The following is a 19,674-nucleotide window of genomic DNA, read 5'->3' as shown; positions in this document are numbered from 1 at the left end:
CACAGAGCACTGAGCTGAGCTTTCTGTGCTTCATAGCATGTTCTTGCTAGCTATCTATTTTACGGATGGTAGTGTATATATGTCAATCCTAATTTCCCAGTTTGTCCCAGCCTCCCCTTCCCCCCGTGTCCACATGCCCATTCTCTACATCTCTATTCCTGCCCTGCAAATAAGTTCATCTGTACCATTTTTCTAGATGCCACATATATGCATTAATATATGATACTTGTTTTTCTCTTTCTGGCTTACTTCACTCTGTATGACAGACTTTAGTCCCATCCACATCTCTACAAATGACCCAATTTCATTCCTTTTTATGGCTGAGTAATATTCCATTGTATATACGTACCACATCTTCTTTATCCATTCATCTGTTGTTGGACATTTAGGTTGTTTCCATGTCCTGGCTATTGTAAATAGTGCTGCAATGAACATTGGGGTACATGTGTAATTTTGAATTATGGTTTTCTCAAGGTATATGCCCAGTAGTGGGATTGCTGGGTCATATGGTAGCTCTATTTTTAGTTTTGTAAGGAACCTCCATACTGTTCTCTACAGTGGCTGTATCAGTTTACATTCCCACCAACTGTGCAAAAGGGTTCCCTTCTCTCCACACCCTCTCCAGCATTTATTGTTTGTAGATTTTTTGATGACGGCCACTCTGGTGTGAGGTGACGCCTTATTATAGTTTTGATTTGCATTTCTCTAATAATTAGTGCTGTTGAGCATCTTTTCATGTGCCTCTTGACCATCTGTATGTCTTCTTTGGTGAAATGCTTATTTAGGTCTTCCTCCCATTTTTTAATTGGGTTGTTTGTTTTTTTGATATTGAGCTCCATGAGCTGTTTATATATTTTGGAGATTTAATCCTTTGTCAGTTGCTTCGTTTGCAAATATTTTCTCCCATTCTGAGGGTTGTCTTTTTGTCTTGTTTATGGTTTCCTTTGTTGTGCAAAAGCTTTTTGTTTAATTAGGTCACATTTGTTTATTTTTGTTTTTATTTTCATTACTCTAGGAGGTGGGTCAAAAAAGATCTTGCTGTGGTTTATGTCAAAGAGTGTTTTTCCTATGTTTACCTCTAAGAATTTTATAGTGTCCAGCCTTACATTTAGGTCCTTAATCCATTTTGAGTTTATTTTTGTGTATGGTGTTAGGTAGTGTTCTAATTTCATTCTTTTACATGTAGTTGTCCAGTTTTTGCCTCATATATTTTGATGTTCTGTCATTAGGTGTGTAAATGTTTATATTTGTTATAAGTTCTTGCTGTATTGATCCTTTTATTAACATTTAATGTCCTTTTTTGATTTAAAGTTTATTTTTTTCTGATATTAATATAGCCATCCCAGCTCTCTTTTGGTTACTGTTTGCAAGGAATATCTTTTCTATCCTTTCAATTTCAATCTATTTGAGTCTTTGGATTTATAGCAAGTCTCTTGCAGACAGTGTATAGTTGGAGCATGTGTTTTTATCCATTCTGTCAATCTGTCTTTTTATTAGAAAAATTAATCCATTTACATATAAAGTAATTACTGATAGGGAGGGACTTAACATCTGTCATTGTGCTATTTGTTTTCTTATAGCTTTCCCTCCTCATTTCCTGCATTACTGTCTTTTTTTGTGTTTAGTTGATTTTTTTGTAGTGAAATGTTTAAATTCCTTTCTCATTTCCTTTTGTATATATTCTATAGCTGTTTTATTTGTGGTTCCCATGGGGGTTACATTTAATACCCTAAAGCTATAACACTCTAATTTGAATTTCCACCAGGTTAACTTCAAGGACAACAAGACCTCTGCTCCTTTACAGCTCCATATCCACCCCTTTTGGTTGTTGATGTCACAAAATGACATCTTTGCACATTGTGTGCACAAAACATAAACTAAACATTCTTTTAAATGCATCATTCTCTTAAATTATGTAGAAAACAAGATTTGGAATTATGTATCAAAATTACAATAATACTAGCTTTTAAACTAATAATTTTTTAAATGTATTCATGTCTTAAATAATATAGAAAACAAAAAGTGCAATAACAAGCCATTGTTTCAATAACACTAGCTTTTATAATTGCCCATGTATTTACCTTTCTTGAGATCTTTATTTCTCCATATGTTTTTTGTCTAGTGTCCTTTCATTTCACTTGCATGACTCCCTTGAGCATTTCTAGTGGTCATGACCTTCCACAGCTTGTTCATCTGGGAAGGTCTTATTTCTCCCTCACTTTTGAAGGAGTTTTGGCAGGTATAGTGTTCTTGGTTGGCTTTTTTTTTTTTTCCTTTATCACTTTTAACATGTCAGCCCACTGCTTTCTGGCCTCTAATTTCTTTTTTTTTTTTTCTTTACACACAAATGTTTATTTCTCCACATTTACCTTTTTTAAATTGAAGTATAGTTGATTTACAATGTTGTGTTAGTTTCTGGTGTACAGCAAAGTGAGTCTGTTATACGTATATACATACTCCTTTTCATATTCATTTTCATTATAGTTTATTACAGGATATTGAATATAGTTCCCTATGCTATACAGTAGGTCCTTGTTGTTTACCTACTTTATATATAGTAGTTTGTATCTGCTAATCCTAAACTCCTAATTTATCCCTCCCTCACTGCCTTTCCTATTTGGTAACCATAAGTTTGTTTTCTATATCTGTGAGTCTGTTTCTGTTTCCTAAATAAGTTCATTTGTGTCATATTTTAGATTCCACATATAAGTGATATCATATGGCGTTTGTCTTTCTCTTTCCAACTTACTTCACTTAGTATGATAATCTGAGTCCAACCATGTTGCTGCAAATGGCATTATTTCATTCTTTTTTTTATCACTGAGTAGTAGTCCATTGTGTATATATACACCACATCTTCTTTATCCATTCATCTGTAGATGGACATTTAGGTTGTTTCCGTATCTTGGCTACTGTAAATAGCGCTGCTTTGAACACTGGGGTTCATGTATCTTTTCAAGTTATAGTTTTCTCTGGATACATGCCCAGGAGTGGGATTGCTGGATCATATGGCAACTCTACTTTTAGCTTTTAAGGAACTTCTTTATTATTTGTAGACTTTTTGAGGATGGCCATTCTGACTGTGAGGTGTGAGGTGATACCTCATGGTAGTTTTGATTTGCATTTCTCTGATAATTAGCAGTGTTGAGCATCATTTCATGTGCCTCTTGGCCATCTGTATATCTTTTTTGGAGAAATGTCTATTTAGGTCTTATGCCCATTTTTTGATTGGGTTGTTTGGCTTTTTGTTATTGAGTTGTATGAGCTGTTTGTATATTTTGGAAATTAAGCCCTTATTGGTTGCATCCTTTGCAAATATTTTCTCCCATTCTGTAGGTTGCCTTTTCAGTTTGTTTATGGTTTCCTTTGCTGTGCAAATGCTTCTAGGTTTGATTAGGTCCCATTTGTTATTTTTGCTTTTATTTCTATTGCCTTGGGAGAGTGACCTAAGAAAACAAAAATTCTCTGATTTATGTTAGAGAATGTTTTCTGGCGTCTAAAATTTCTGATAAGAAATCTGTCGATAATCTCATTCAGGATTGTGTATGATGATTTGCTTCTCACTTGTTGCTTCCAAGATTCTCTGTCTTTGTCTTTTGAAAGTTTGATTATAGTGTGTCTCAGTGTGGGTTTCTTTGAGTTCATCTTACGTGGATTTTGTTGAGCTTCTTGGATATTTATATTCATGTCTTTCATCAAATTTGGGATGTGTTCAGCCACTATTTCTTCAAATATTCTCCCTGACCTTTTTTCTCTCTCGTCTCCTCCTGGGACTCCCACAGTGTGAATGTTGCTCTGCTTGATGGTGTCCCACATGTCCCTTAGGCTCTGTTCACTTTTCTTCAATCTTTTTCTTTCTGTCCCACATACTCACTAATTTCCATTGTCTTGTCTTCAAGTTCACTGATTCTTTCTTCTGCCAGCTCAAATCTGCCTTTGAATCCATGTGTTGAATTTTTATTTTAGTTATTGTATTTTTCAGCTCCAGAATATCCTTTTGGTTTCTTTTTTAGGTTTTCTATCTCTTTATTCATATTTCTATTTTATTTGTACATTGCTGTCTTGACTTTCTCCACAGCTTCTTTCAGTTCTTTGAGGATCTTTAAGGTGGTTGTTTTAAAGTCTTCATCTAGAAGACCTACCATCAGGTCTTTTCATTGGTAGTTTATGTTGATTTATTTTTTCCTTTGAATAAGCAATACTTTCCTGTTTCTCTGTGTGCCTTGTGATTTGTTGTTGTTGTTGAACATTTAACACTGGACATTTGAATCTAATAATGTAATAACTCTGGAAATCAGATTATCCCCCTTCCCTTGGGTTTGCTACTTTGTGTTATTGTTGTTGTTTATCGTTATAGGCTGTCTCTGTGCTGAGGATAAGCCTAAGGTATAAACTTAAGGTCTTCTCAGATCATTTCTGATCCTTTCCCTGGGCATGCATGGTCACTTTCTGATTTCCCCATATATGCATTTGTTTTTGAATGTCTGGCTCCCAAAAGAGGAAAAAGAAAAAAGTGAACAGGGATGAAGGCTGCCAGCCTTTTAAAGCCCCTGGAAGTCACTTCAGCTGGAGGGGTCGGGTCTTGCAACAATGGGGGAGGTGCAACAAGGGCCACCAGCCTGTTCATCTGCACCTCTGTGATCAGAAACAGCAATCAGTGATCAGAGCACAGATCCCCAATATCTGCACAGGGTCTTTTTTCCCCACCCTGGTTTCCCCAAGCTGTGTGTAGGCTGCTCCAGAAACACACGCACAGCTGTCTTCCATGAGCATAGGGGGTCCAGTGTAGGTAGCTGCTACTGTGTTAAAAACTAAAATTGACCAAGATTAACCACAATTTACCATCCAAGGCTTTTCCTGGATATTTCAAGCCTTCAACAGACTCCAGAGTACCCAGATGGTTACGGGGAAGATTCTGCCCCTGCATTTATTGTCCAGGTGGGAGATGGAGTCTCACCTCACAGGTGCTTCCTACTCTGCCATCTTCCCTGAATCCTCTCTTTAAAAAGTACTTGTTATAAGGACCCTATAAATAACATGAACATCCACTGAAATGCGGGATGTGTCACACCTCTGTGTGTGTGTGTATGTTTAAAAGCATTATTTCTTATTGATCACACGGTAATTACAAGAATGTCAGACATAATGACCTATGCAATCTAAACAAGACAGACCGATTCAAATTTTCCATAGTGGGAAAATATACATATTGAAACTTAGCCATGTGTATAGACAGATGCCTGCAGCAAGAGTAGGTGACGGGAAGTTAGGGTTGAAGGACCGTGTGCAGTAAGATTGCTTCCCCTCCATCATAGTAAATACCTTCCATTAACACATAGATATTCCACAAACATCTGAATACACAGGAGTAAAGTATGACCTGCCACATGTGCAAAGTGTTCTCACTATGCTGTTTCTGTGATACTCCCACAAAAATAGTAAATAGTGAACCCCGTGCAGGTAGTAGGAAGCATCAATCATTTATCCCAGGTTGGACTTGGAGGGTGTTTACCTGAACATTAATACTTGTAAAGAGCCTATTTCTCCTTTTGCTCTGTCTCCTTCACTATTGACATGCACAATTGACAACCAGTTGATGGTTGTTTGACCTAAAGGTGACAACTGAAATACTCTTAAACACATAAGAATTTTAATAACATATTTTAGTCACCCAGTTAACATAAAACGTGGATCATCTATAGCTTTAGATCAAAAGGTAGAGGGAGTGCATCTGAACATCAGTGCTTTTAGGTTCAGTGTTCTGTAGTTCCTACCATTGTCCTAAGGAATGAAACTAAGACAACTTTATCAAAGCAGGAACTAGTTTGAACTCTTAGATCAGAGAAAAATCCAGAACAGAAGAAATGTCACTCAATTTTTTCTCTGGGCCTTTTAAGAAAGTAGGCCAAATTTATAAATTATCCAAGGTTCATGTTGAGCAGTGGTGTTTTTCTGTGTGTAACTGTCTAGAGAACAAACCCAAAAGAACCCCCTAATGTTGTGACAGTGTTGACCCCGCCTTCACTCATTAGGAATCAGGAACCTTGAACAGCAGTTCAGAGTGTTCTTATACACCCCCATTCACCCTGCTTTTTTGCCAACTATTATGGCCAGTGTGTTTGGGGGGCAGGCATGTTCAACAAATTAGGCTTAAAGACCTTCTCTGGTTGAGTAGAAACCCTTCTAGAAAGAGTTGGCCGTGATTTGAAGCTATACTATAAAGCTATAGTAATTAAAACAACATGGTCCTGGCATAAAAATGGACACATAGACCAATGGAACAGAATAGAGAGCCCAGAATTAAACCCCTGCTTATACAGTCAACTAATATTTGATAAGGAGCCAGGAACATCCAGTGGGGAAAGGATAGTCTCCTCAACAAACAGTGCTGGGAAAACTGGAAAACCATATGCGGACCATGATATTGGACTCCTGTCTTACACCACTCAAAAAAGTTAACTCAAAATGCATCAGATGTAAACGTAAGACCCAAAACCCTAAAATTCTTAGTAGAAAACATAGGGAAGAAGCTCCTTGACATTGGTTTTGGCAATGATTTTTTTTTTTTTGGTATGGCACCAAAACCACAGACAACAGAGGAAAAAAACCAACAAGTGGGACTATATCAAACTTAAAGTTTCTGCACAGCAAAGGAACCAAAAACAAAATGAAAAGGCAACCTATGGACTGGGAGGAAATGTTTGCAAAACATAGATAAGGGGTTAATATCCAAAATCTATTTAAAAAAATTAATACCACTCAATAACAAAACAAAAAAAAACCCATTTAAAATGGGCAGAAAGACTAAACAGACATTTTTGCAAAGAAGACACCCAAATGACCAACAGATACATGAAAAGATGCTCAACATCACTAATTATCATGGAAATGCAAATCAAAAGCACAATTAGATACCACCTCACACCTGTTATAATGGCTCTTATGAAAAAGATAAAAGATCACAATTGGTGGTGAGGATGTGGAGAAAAGGGAAACCTTGTGCAACAGGCTTTCTCTAGTTGCATCGAGCAGGGGCTACTCTTCGTTGTGGTGCGTGGGCTTCTCATTGCAGTGGCTTCTCTTGTTGCAAAGCATGGGCTCTAGGGGTGTGGGCTTCCGTAGTTGTGGCATGTGGGCTCTAGAGCGCAGGCTCAGTAGTTGTGGTTCATGGGCTTAGTTGCTTTGCGGCATGTGGGATCTTCCCAGACCAGGGATCGAACCTGTGTCCCCTTCATTGGCAGGTGGATTCTTAACCACAGTGCCACCAGGGAAGTCCCCAGAGTATTTTATTTTTATACTTCTGAAATTTGTAAACAAGACAGCCTAGGTTAAACAATACAGTTTTCCAAAGCTGCATGTGCTCATTTCATACTGTTGATGTGAAGAGTTTTTCTGCTTGAAGTACAAAAACAATTTCCTAAAGCTCCTAAGCAGGAACACTACTGTTCTTATGATCTGTGATTAGATGAACTGATCAGTTTCAGTTGGTAACATCCCTTTTTTCCCTTGGCAAGTGTTTAACAAATTCTAGAACAGATGCATTTTTCTAGGCTTACACCAACAATTTCATTCCAAATGTCTCCTGAGAGGCATGTACCATACACAGGAATCCATCTCTATCCTTCTCACTTTCACACACTCCAGAAATTAGTATGGACAAGCTCACCATTCTGTGTCTGTTCACCAGCAGGAACAGGGTGTCAGAAGTGGGATCTGAAGGCATCAAATCCCGAGAGGCAATGGCCCCCAGAATTGAGCAAGGTACTCACACTGAGCCCCTTGTGCTCATCACTTCCATGAATTGCCACCTGCTTTTGTTTTGGTGAATCTCTTCTTAGACTTCAAGTTTTGCTCTTTTTGCGTTTTGAGCTCTCCAACTTTATTTGGGATCTGGAAAGTCTTTGTCGTTTCAGGGGGAAAGTTTTGTCCATTCCAGTTCAAGACTTTATCTTTGGTGAGTACTCAGTTGTTGTCTGGAGCATGGAGTGACAAGATTCTTTTTGGGGGATTGAGCTGTGATCTAGGAATTCGTTTTATTCCTTTTGGAATCTGGGCTAGGACTCTAGCAACTTTATTGGGTTTCCAGGAGAACTAAGGGAAATGGGATCCCAGTCACCTAAATGTTTTGAGGGCAGTCCTCCTTCAGGGACTCCAGCCAGTTTCATGTTTAAAAACTATGGACCCGGGCTTCCCTGGTGGCACAGTGGTTAAGAATTCACCTGCCAATGCAGGGTACATGGGTTCGAGCCCTGGTCTAGGAAGATCCCACATGCCACGGAGCAACTAAGCCCACGCGTCACAACTACTGAGCCTGCGCTCTAGAGCCAGCGAGCCACAACCACTGAGCCCACATGCCACAACTACTGAAGCCCGCGTGCCCTAGAGTCCGTGCTCCACAACAAGAGAAGCCGCCACAATGAGAAGCCTGTGCACCACAATGAAGAGTAGCCCCTGCTCCCTGCAACTAGAGAAAGCCCGCACACAGCAACAAAGACCCAACGCAGCCAAAAATTAATTAATTAATAAATAATAATAAAAAAAAAACTATGGATCCCCCACGTGCACATTTTTAGCTAAGTGGGCTGAACAAACCAAAAGTAATCTGGAATTACAGTGGCCATTATGGGGAACGTTCAGTCTCCCTAAACTTGTTTTCCTTAAGATTAAATTGGAGGACTGTGGTTCTAAAATTAAACAAAATGAATGGCATGTTTGTTTTCACTGGTAACTGGAAGCTTCCAAACATGCACGAAACTGTAAAATTGCCTCTTTGCAAGATACCATTTCTAAATTGGCTCAAACAACCAAAAAAAAAAAGAAAAAAAGGAGAACAAAATGGCTTCCAAAGCCTTGTGCTTCTTGTGTCCCCCCCTGCCCCCAATTTCTTTGTCTCAGGTAGGGTCTTGTGTGTCTTCCCACTCCGTTTGCCTCAGACTCTGCCCCTAGAAACTATCTTGTGCTCAGGCCCTGCCCCCAACACCACCTTCCTCTCTCCTCCTCCCTGAAAACCTGCCTCTTTAAAATGAGAGCCTCTGAAGATCCAAATGCTGACCCTAATTACTGCTTTTAAGTTAACTGGGGCAAACCACTAGGTGAGGAGATCCTGACTCTTGATCAGTGATGCTTTCAAGGAAAGATCTTGAGCAAAAGGGGAAAATGTAGAATTAATTAAGGAGCAGTCCACTAACCTTTGGAGTCAGGACAGGCCCGTAGGGGGTGCTCTCACACCCACCATGCATGTCAATTACCCCCCAAACAGGAAGATGCCTCTACCTACTATCCAGCAGGAAGAAGAAAACTTCCCTCCAACCCCACCCCCCAGCAGTCCAGCCAATCAGAGACTGCAGCAGCTCAGCCAATGGGAAGCCTCCATGCTTTGCTCCCCCCCCCAGCTCCTCCAATGGACTCTTCCGTTATCACAGCCCCTCCCAACTCCTCCTCTTCCCTATAAAAGCAAGTCCCCATTTCTTGTTCTCTGGGTTTGCCTGTGGTCTGTCCTTGTTTGCATATTCCGAATCACAGTTCCTCCACTACTCCTGAGTAAACTCACTTTTGTTGGTGAAATAACTGGCTGTCATATTATTACAGTTGACAGAGGCTTGAGCTTAGCCTTGAGCTGCACAGGTTCTGATTGCCTTGATGCTGTTACTCTGGTTGATGTGATCAGGTTCCAGGAACTCGGTTTTATCCAGGACAGGAAGCTTCTCATCCTCCCGTGGTTCTGTTATCGCAGGGCATGGGGGCTGGTGGAGGTGAGGGTAGAGAGTCGAGTGGCTCCCATTGCGACAGTGGCTTTCTTGTGTCGCGTTAGGTTTTTTTTTCAATGCTAAACTTAATATTTCTTTAAAAAATCGTTTCAGAAATGAGTGTGAGATGTGGCTTAATTTGAAAGTCTTCTCTTAACTAGTGAAACCTAATTTAATTTCTATTTTTAAAAGGAATAAAAGGGAATAAGAATGTGAAGTGGTTGAAAGGAAACTAGAGTCGGTGTGGATGCCAGGGATGCTGGATGCTCTCCCCGCTCCGGGTCCTTGTTACACTGTGGGAGCCTCTTTCCTTAACCATTTCAGTTCTCCTCCTCCCCAGCGGGAACCTGCGGCTCCGTGTCAGGCTCCAGACGCATTTCTCTGCGGAGAGAGGCCCATGGAAAGTAGCCGGCTGACAGGCACCCGTGGCCTGCAGACATTCTGGCCACGACTACCACGCGGGGTCACTGCAAGGAGGGGTCCTAATCAGGAGGGAGGAGTCATTGCCTCCAGGGGCCCCCACGCGAGCCCAGTCACCCCCATAGCCGCGCTCCTCGCGGGACCCCGACCCCCCACCCCCACCCCCGGGGGCGCTCTGGGAAGCCAGCACTGGGGCTAGGGCAGCAAGCGAGCGACGGGTGGAGAGAAGCCGCCCCGCCCCGCCTCAAGTTCAAGGAGAGACCACGCCCAGCCGTGCTTCCCTCTGATTGGCTGAACGAGAGAAAGGCCGGCGATGATTGGGTGGAGCGGACGCCTCTCGGCGCCCATTCTCCGCCACGGGGTGGGGGCGGACGTGATTGGTGCAGGCATCGGCGCGCCCCGCCCCGCAACGTCACTACCCGGCGTGCCGCGCGCCGCGCTTCCGCTCCGCCCGCTAATGTTTTGGCCGGTCCAAGATGGCGGTGCAGGAGTCCGCGGCTCAGCTCTCCATGACCCTGAAGGTGCAGGAGTACCCGACCCTCAAGGTGGGGCCTGCGGCCGGGGGGCGCCCGCGCCTGGCCGGGCGGCGTCGGGGGGGAGGGGGAGGGGCGGGGCGAAGGCCAGGGCGCGGCATGGGGCACCGGGCGGAGGCCGGGGGTCTGGGGGCCGGACTTCCCCGGGGCCGGGGGTCTGGGGGCTGGGCTCCCCGGGGGCCGGACTCTGGGGGCCGGGCTCCCCAGGGGCTGGGGGCCCGTCTCTCTGGGGGCCGGGGCTGGCGGCCGGGCTTCCCGGGGGCAGGGGACCTGAGGGCCGGGCGGGTGTGGCGTGTGGCCATCCATGCTCCCGCCTGCCTTCGTGACAGGGCGGGGAGCGCGTCTGCCTGGCGCCCCGCTTCTCCCTCCGGAGCCCGATTGTGGCCCCTTCGTTCTATAATACCGTGAACTGCATCAGCGACAGTCCTGGTCGTAGACAGGCTGGTGACTTTGGAGGCTGGGATCTCAGGGCTGTGGGGTCGCGGGCGCCCAGCCAGAGTGCCCACCGTGACTGGCGGTTGGTGTCCAGCTCTCCTCCCGGAAGCTCGTGTCAGACGGTGTTGATGGATGGCTTCCAGCCTCTAATTAGGGAACCTGTGAGGAGAGACCGCACGACCCAATGGGAACCCATTTGCGGGGCGTCACCAAACCTGAAATACAGCCCTTGCCACTCGGTCGCCAGTTGGGTGACCTTGGATGGTCGCTGAGGCAAGTCGACTTACGCTGGGATGAAATCGGTGTTCCCGGGAGAGGGGTCGGTGCTAGTTCTTACCTAGTTAGTAGAGGATTCGATGGTGACTGACTACAGTGAAGCACCTGGGAATAAATTCCTTCAACGCTCAAGGTTATAACATTCCCAGGAGAGCTGCGGCCGAGCCTGCGTGCGTCTGAATTCCTTTCCCGGGGGCCACGTCGCATCTCTCCTCCCGGAGGACCCAGCATGCCTGTCCACGTCAGTGGTGGCAGAGGGTGGGTGCGGTGTGGCCAGCTTGCTGTGAGCCCTGTGTTCACTTCCTGGGAGACCTCGGGAGGGTCCTCACCGCCTCTGAGGTTGTTTACTCCTGTCAGACGAGCACGCCTGGGTCGGCTCAGGGTGAAGAGAGGGCTCTGGCTGTGGGAAGGTAGCTGAAGGGAAGGAAGGGAAGCGCTGCTGGCCTGAGCCAGATGCCTATTTGCTGGACCGCAGGTGTAGGGCGTGCTGTTTTGACATTCCACTCCCGCAAGACCCTGCGGCTCGTAGGCCACGATTCTCTGCTGCCCGGGGCACCCAACCAAAACCAAGGGGCGTGAGTGGGAACCGCTGACTGTGAGCTTTGGTCTCACTCAGCCCCTGCCAGGCCTGCTGCTTGACTGACAGACAAGAAGGTTCAGAGATGAAAACCGTGGTGGTGAATGTGGGGGACACCAGACAGGCAGGATCCCTCCTCCGAGTCCTCCTCTCTCGTTTCATAATTGTGAACGGAGTCTGAGTTGCAGACTTATCAAACAGGCTTTGATTAACGTAGTTAGGCAGATACTCCTAGAGGTAAAGGATTTTGTTTTTGGTTCTTTTTTGGCTGCATTGGGTCTTTGTTGCTGCACGTGGGCTCTCTCTAGTTGCGGCGAGTGGGGGCTGCTCTTTATTGCGGTGGCTTCTCTTGTTGCAGAGCACGGGCTCTAGGCACGCGGGCTCAGTAGTTGTGGCTCGTGGGCTCTAGAGCGCAGGCTCAGTAGTTGTGGCGCACGGGCTTAGCTGCTCCGCGGCATGTGGGATCTTCCCGGACCAGGGCTCGAACCCGTGTCCCCTGCATTGGCAGGCGGATTCTTAGCCACTGCACCACCAGGGAAGTCCCAAGAAATATTATAGTATCATTTCAAGTGAGCTTGCCAAATAAAGACATTTCACTTCTTTTCTGGAATGATTTTAAAAAGTAGAATTTTTGCAAGGTACTCTCTCCATTTTCCCTCACAGATTATTTAGATCCCACAGGATAATTCCTCTGTTCTCTTGACATGTGTGTCACTGCTGAGTTAACATTTTTGTCAGGAGTAATTCCTACTGGATAATGAGGAGGTTTCACGAGGAACATGGGAAGGGCTGTTGGCTGGGGAGCTGTGCTGTTCATGGTCTGGAGAGAGTCCAGAGGCAGGGGGTGCGGGGAGAGGGGGCGGGGGGACAGGGCAGGGGGCAGGGGTGACGGCTGAGGGTGGGCGTTCTGGAAGGCGTCGGTTGTGCTTCTCTAGCCCAAAGGCAGCTTCTCGCGCAGGGTGGCAGGGACGAGCGTGCAGCGGGCGAGTGCCCTTCGGACAGGACGGGGCTTCCTCCCTGCTGGAGGGCTGGGCAGCCTCCTCGCGGCCTCAGGGCTGGTCAGCTCTTCTGCTCTTCGCTCCTGGCAGAGCGGCCCTCCCCTCCTGGAGCCCCTGCTCCCCCCGGGGCGGGGCGGCCCAAGCCTGTGGACGTTTGGGTGCGTCTTGGCCTCGGCCCCCAGATGTGAGGAGCACACCTCTAGCTTTGCCGACTGTCCTGGGCCGGGGGCGCGGGTGGTCCCCATGAGAACCACTGGTCTGGACCTTGCTGTGGGGAACTTGTTCTTACCGCAGCGGGCGTTCCCGGGCACCCTGTGCTCCGGCCCTGGCTGGCACCTTTCCCTGCAGTGTGTCGGGTTGTGGGTCGTGCCCCTCAGGCCTCAGGGAAGGAGAAGTGGAAACTCCAGGGCATGACCCACCATCGTCAACTGGAAACCCTGTTCTAATTATGTTTTTAGAAGTTTTTTCTGATTATAAAAGCAATTTGTGTTTATTCTCCAAATTACTTTGCTAATTATCCCATTAGTTTTTGGAGTTTTTACTTCTGTTTTTTCCCTTTGGATAGCTGAAGGAAAATCATATTTTCGAGGCCTTCTTTGTCACCGTCCAGATCAGGTGGGATGTTCGCTCAGCCCAGGGGAGGGACCTGGCATCGTCTCTGGAAACCTGCTTTGGACCCTGACTCCTCCCCTTGAGCTCACCTGGGCCCACCTCTGGGCTCACCTGGAGCCTCATGCTGGCTCCCCAGCCCCTCTCCCAGCTGTCCCCTGCTCGTCACACGTGACAGGCTGGGAGTGTGGCCGTTGCTCCCAGCTGGGTCTGGAGGCAGATTCTCCTGTGTCTTTGAAAAAATCTGCTGCTTTTAATGTGTTGACGGTCTTGTTGACCAAGTACTGCCCTGCAATTTCAAATCCTGGCTTTGTACTTGTAGAAAGTTTGTGTGCCAATTACATGCTAAAGTTATAACTTTCAGTGCGGTTTTCCAAACTTGGTCTCAGCCGGGCTTGGGGCATCACGTGTTCTCAAGTTTGAGAAACGCTGGTAGCATAAAGTGTTCAGACTTTTGAGACAAGTATGTGATTATGCTGTGTCCCAGGTGGTGGCCGCGGCTGGGGCCTGACCTCTTTTTACTTTAGGTTTTGTGATTTCCCGAGTGAGCCAGTCCCTCCCTCCGACGCTGGCCGTCTCTGGTCCGCCGCTGCTTGCATCATGATCGCCTTCTTCTCAGGCTGCAGCCTCGTCACACCTTCAGGGCAGTGTTTGTTCTCAGCTGAAAGAGCCCGCACGTGGCCTTGGCTTCCAGAGCCCCACACCCAGAGCTCGGCTGCGTGCCCCTCTCTGAAGCGTGTGCCTGCCCCGCGTGTCCTCCTGGCTTCGCGCTCCCCTGTCTCTCACTGTCGCTGGCGGGATGTTTGACCACACGAAGGCGACCTGGTGGCGTGTCCTGTCCTTGCGTCCTCCGCGCCGGGCCCTCCCGGAGAGACGTGGGTTGTCATGAGGGGTCCCTGCTCGCTGCTTGTGTTTCTAAGTGTTGTTAGTGTTTTAAACAGATTTCAAGTCTGGAAAAGAAAGGGCTTTCTAATCTCCATTTCTCTGTAAGGGGTGGGCTGTTGGAGCCGGTGCTGACCCCCAGCCCTGGGCAGGTGGTGGCAGAGCTGTTGGGGGAGCCGTGTGGCCGCACACGCCTCAGGCGCCTGGCTTCCGGCCGGGTCTGTTACAACCATGATCCCTGAGCACGTGACATCTGCGCTCTTGGAACTCTCGGAACAAACCTGGGAGAGGGGGACCCGATGGTGCTCGACAGCGGGGCGGCCTCAGGGAGAGACGGGTGAGGCCCCGTCCTGGTCACACGCTTGGTGGCAGGAGGCATTAAACGAGGGACACAGAGTTTCAGCGCACCGGTTCGGGGGTGGCCGGGGAGGCGTGTTTTGGGGAGGAGCCATGTGCGCTGAGTTTAAGTCTTGGCAACCCTGACACCGGAGGCTCACGGTCCCACTGGAGCGAGGCAGCTCGGACGTCCCCAGAGCCCTGCAGAGGGGGCAGGGGCCACTGAGCGCCTGGCTGGCGACACGGGCCCGGGGGCGGGGACGGGGCGGGGCGGGAAGACAGGCCGGGAAGAGGCGGGATGTTTGATGCTGACCTGAACCTGGCCAAGCAGCTCCCGCCGGGGTAACAGTTGGTTATTTTCAGGTGTACGTTTTTTACAACCTTTTGAAAACCAGAATTATGCACTGTTTCAATCACTACTAACCAATAGTTAACAACTAAATATTGCTGAGTAGTTTGATAACTGGACTATGGCGCAGAATATAGCCGAGGGGAGAAAAGCCCCAGCTGGGCCGATGGCCTCGCTGTCCACAGAGCCAGCCTTCCCCTGCCACCACGCGCAGCCCCTGGGGCCTGGCCTCGTCCCCTTTCCTGTCATGACAGCGGCCCCCCTGCCCTGCCCCATCTGAGCCAGACCTCCCCCGGCTCCCCGCCCCATCCTGTGCCCCGCCCAGGTCTCTGCACGTGGGAGCCGGCGTCCTAGCGCTCCACCAGCCAGGCTGGGCCAGGGCTCTGCCAACGTGACGTGGCCCACGTGGCCCCAGGCCACCGCCCTGAGCCGGATCCGGCCCTGCGGTGCCTGCGCTCTGGCCCTCACCCTGGTGTTTTCTTTCTGGCTTCGGTCACCCTCTGGCGCTTTTTCTGTCAGATGCCCCCTTGGGACGCTGGTCCTCAGTGAGGGGCCGTGTCTGAGCGGTTGTCGCCCTCCCAGTGCCTGGAAGAGCTCCTGGCCCGTGGGGGGCACCGGCGGTAGCTGTTGGCCGAGGGAGCGTCTCCTCTGTCTGGGGGGAAATCCCTTAAACAGTCACATCTCACTCTTGTCCATGAGCGGCATTCCGGGTGGGGCAGCCTTCGGAGTTTCCTTTCTCACCCCCCCACCCCGGCCCGCACCCCTCTCTCCTTCCTTCAAGGCTCAGCTGCCGGGGAGGAGTGTCTGCGCCCTGCCCCTCTGTGCACTCACGGTGTGCATGCCGTGGCCTTCTAGGTGACAACTGGACAGCATCCTCGGGGCACCCCCTTCGAGATGGCCACCTCCCGGTCTCATGAGCAGCCTCCGGGCTGGTTTTGCCCCATCACTCCCTGGCAGGGCTCTGGCCAGGGTCTCCAGGTGACCCCATGGTGCTGCCTGAGCCCCTGACAGCGGCTGGTGCTCGCCCCCACCTCTCACCACGTGTGCCACAGGCCGCCCTTCCTTCCCGGCGTAGGGTCCCAGGCGGCTTCCGTGACGCCACCCACACCTGGCTCCTCCCAGGCTCACAGCCGCCCCTCATCCTCCTTGTTGGGACTGCTCGCTGCCTTGGTGACCCTGTTTGAGGACCCCCGTGTGTACCAATGACTCCCAGCTGGATCCCCTCGCCAGCCCCAGAGCCTTGGACCCGGGAGCCTGTCAGACGTCCCCTCTTGGGTCTGTAAGGTGTCCCAGCATGTGGAAGTCTGAACTCGTTGTCTTACCCAGCTCCTTCTTAAACCCGCTCCCCCATCTTCCCGGTCTCACTGGGGGACAGCGCTTCCATCCCATTTGGCTCAGGCTGGAACCTTGGAGGCAGCCTTGACCCCGCCGTTCTCAGAGCTCACATCCAGCCTGTCCTCACATCCTTTTCACTCTGCCACCGTGGCCTGAACCAGTCCCTCTCCGGGTGGTTGAAGGAGCCCCCGGCTGTCCCCGGCACTGCCCATGCTTCTTCCTGGCTGCCTCCGTCTTACTCGGGGTAAAGTCCAGGGTTGTTAGAGTGGCCCTCCAGGGCCTCATGACTTGGCCCCCTCTTCCTCCTCCCCCAACATCGTCCTCCCCCCCCACCTCCTCGCCTCCCCCACCTCCTCGCCTCCCCCTCCCCCTCCCCCCCCTTCCCCGCCACCTCCACTCCTTTGGACACTGAGCCACAGTGGCCTCCCCGCTGCTACAGGATGTGCCAGCATGGGGGGCCTCAGAGTCTTTGCTCTTGTTTACTTTGTCCAGAATCCTTTCCCCCAGATGTCAGTCTGGCTTATTCCCTCACCTTCCCTGGTCTCTGCTCAGGTAACCACCTTCTCAGTGTGACCACCTTATTTAGACTGGGAGGCCCACCATCCCCTCTTCTGCTCTGTTTTTCTCCTTAGCTGCCGCTGCCATTTGACTTAACTGTGTTTTGCTTCTTTGTTTCTAACCACTGGGATTATAAGCTCTTTGGAGGGCATAGAAGAAATAACTCTTCAAATAACAGATGAATTATTAAATATTATTTTGGCAATTCTATCCAGTGAAGTAAGATTGAAACAAGTAAATGTAGCTATTAGAACGAATGAGACAGAATATGTTTATGTACCCAGAAACACAAGCAAACTAACCAGAAAATGACTGCAATTAATTATAAAGGTCAACACAGTAACTGGGTACATGAAAAATAGACAAAAGTCAGTCACTTTTCTGCATCCCAGCAATAACCAGTAGAACATCTCCTGGGAAAATGCCAGGAGGAGTAAAACGTTAGGGTGACTGCAGCACGCCAGCAGTGGGCGCCAGTGGAGGCGCCGTGGCTGGCAGCGGCAGCGGGGGCTGGGTTTCTGTTTGCAGGTGCTAGCAGCAGCTGTAAAGACGCCATCTGACTTCTCTGTGTGCTCGATCAGACCTTTCTTATTTATCACGAGGGAAGCTCCAAGAAGGGTGTCTCTGCGGGACACCAGGGTCTGCTATGAAACTGCGGAAGTAACAGCCTTGTTGCAAAATTGCTGGCTTTGGTTATACGTTGTATGGAAAAGGTGAGACAGTGTTTCCCTGGCGTTATGCATACAGTCGGCACTGGTGCCTGCTCGGGCTCTGTGTGTCGTGTTTGGTCAGTGAGCCGTCCCGGGCCTGGAGACGCTCATGTGGAGGCCTGGTGCCAGGCTGCCTTGTGTGCACGCCGGCTAACTCAGCATTTGCAGCGTGTACTGTTCTACTCATACTGCCCTTGCTGAGATGGACCACTGGCACGAAAAGATGCCTGTGAGTAACCAGCAGTCGCAGGTGAGAGGACCCTGCCCCCAGGAGGGAGAATATGGAGGTGCTGGCAGTGCCCTTCCCGCCTCCAGCTTTGTCCGCACTTCACGGAGTGAAAAAGTCCATCTCATCACATGCCCCTAGAGGTGGACCAGCGACATGTCACTTTTCAAGAAGCCTATTTGAGAGAGGGGGCTTGAAGCACTGCTGTCCTTCGTGAGCCTCCCTCAGGTGTGTGCTGTGCCCGGGGAGGTCAGCCCAGGGGAGCGTGGGGCCACTGTGACTCGTGAGACTCCCGTGCCACACGCCAGAACACGAGGCGCAGCTCTCCAGGCCAGGCAGGGGCGTCTGCTGCCATTCAGGGCTCAGTCCAACACTTTACAAGATGTTGTTAGCTTTGTGATAAATATTTAGAAACCTCTTCTGAGGTTTCTTAATTGTGAAAGATAAAAGGCCTCATGCCATTGGGGAAATACTTCCTTCCTGTGCTGGTAAAAATGGCTGAAAACATTATAAGAACAAACTAAAATGCATCTCTTTGTCAGCAAATACTGTGAGAAAACCCACAGCAAACACTGGAGAAGGTTTGAAGAAACATGTACCAAAGCAGATGGCACGGTGTGGGAGGGCTGCTGTGGAACTGGGTGAGAGTACAGATGTTTCATACAGGTCTCGATTAGGGTGTTTGCCAGATTCTGTTTCAGTCATGAAAACAGGAAGGATTACTTTTTGCGAGTCACTGAAGGGGAAAGAGGTACTGGAGGAAATATAATTTAACATTCAACTAATTAAATGGAGAAATTCTGTGATCTTAAAAGCTGTAGTGAAACAAATTACCAAGGAAACATTAAATAGATTTGATTAATACAAATTTAATTTTTTGGTATAACCAGATAAGATAAAACCAGAATTTAAAAGCAAGTAACAAACCTTAAAAAAATCCACCAAATGTGAACCATAAAAAGCTGGTTCAAATTGATGAGAAAGCTCCAATACCCTCTTCCTTGTTGAGTATTGGGTGAGGAATACAAACAGAAAATATGTAGAAGGAAAAATGTGTTGAGTTGAACCGCATAAAATCACCCTTTTGTAAAAATGATGGCTGAGTAGCCTATACCATGTAAAAAGATTAAAAAAAAAAAAAACTTCCCATAAAGAAAAACCCAGGACATGATGGCTTCACTGGTGACTTCTATTAAATGTTTAAAAAAGAGTTAACATTGCTCCCTCACAAACAGCCAAAAAATGGAAGTGGAAGGAAGTTTCCCAGGTTGTTCTGTGAGGTCAGTTTTACCCTGATACCAGAACCAGACAAACAGTACCACAAGAAAACTACACACCAGTCCTTATGAATGAATATAGGTGCTAAAATCCTCAACAGCATGCCAGCAAACTGAATCTGACAACATATGAAAAGGATTATGTACCATGACTAAGTGGGATTTACCCCAGGAATGCAAAGTTGGTTCAACATGTAAAAGCCAACGTAATGCCATACTAATAGTATAAAGGACAAAAACCACATGATCACCTCAGTAGACACAGATAAAAACACTTGACAAAATCCATCACCCTTTCATGATAAAAACACTCAACAAACTAGGAATAGGAGAGAACTTCCTCTACCTGATAAAGGGCATCTCTGAGAAAACCACAGCCGACATCGTGCTTCGTGGTGAAACACCAA

General features: G+C 48.0%; 1 protein-coding gene and 1 long non-coding RNA gene across 4 annotated transcripts in view; one reads left to right on the top strand and one right to left on the bottom strand.

Annotated features, from left to right (window-relative positions):
- Window positions 1-9,479: 9,479 nt before the first annotated feature.
- Window positions 9,480-11,589, bottom strand: LOC137764411 (uncharacterized). The gene is made up of 3 exons (XR_011073974.1): window positions 11,472-11,589; window positions 11,103-11,293; window positions 9,480-10,213 (listed from the first exon to the last, which is right to left on the bottom strand). It is a non-coding gene; the product is annotated as an uncharacterized lncRNA (long non-coding RNA).
- Window positions 10,606-19,674, top strand: part of MAEA (macrophage erythroblast attacher, E3 ubiquitin ligase) — a 30,519-nt gene continuing 21,450 nt past the window's right edge. For all 3 annotated transcript variants that reach the window (XM_068543605.1, XM_068543603.1, XM_068543602.1), the window contains exon 1: window positions 10,606-10,711. In XM_068543605.1, the coding sequence (XP_068399706.1) occupies window positions 10,643-10,711 (69 nt within the window). In that variant the 5' untranslated portion in view covers window positions 10,606-10,642. The remainder of the gene's footprint in view (window positions 10,712-19,674) is intronic.

The sequence above is a fragment of the Eschrichtius robustus genome, chromosome 4 (assembly GCF_028021215.1).
Source record: "Eschrichtius robustus isolate mEscRob2 chromosome 4, mEscRob2.pri, whole genome shotgun sequence".
NCBI classification, from domain to species: Eukaryota; Metazoa; Chordata; class Mammalia; order Artiodactyla; family Eschrichtiidae; genus Eschrichtius; species Eschrichtius robustus.
Note: the sequence above shows the minus strand (reverse complement) of the source record. Positions and strands in the feature narration are given on the sequence as shown.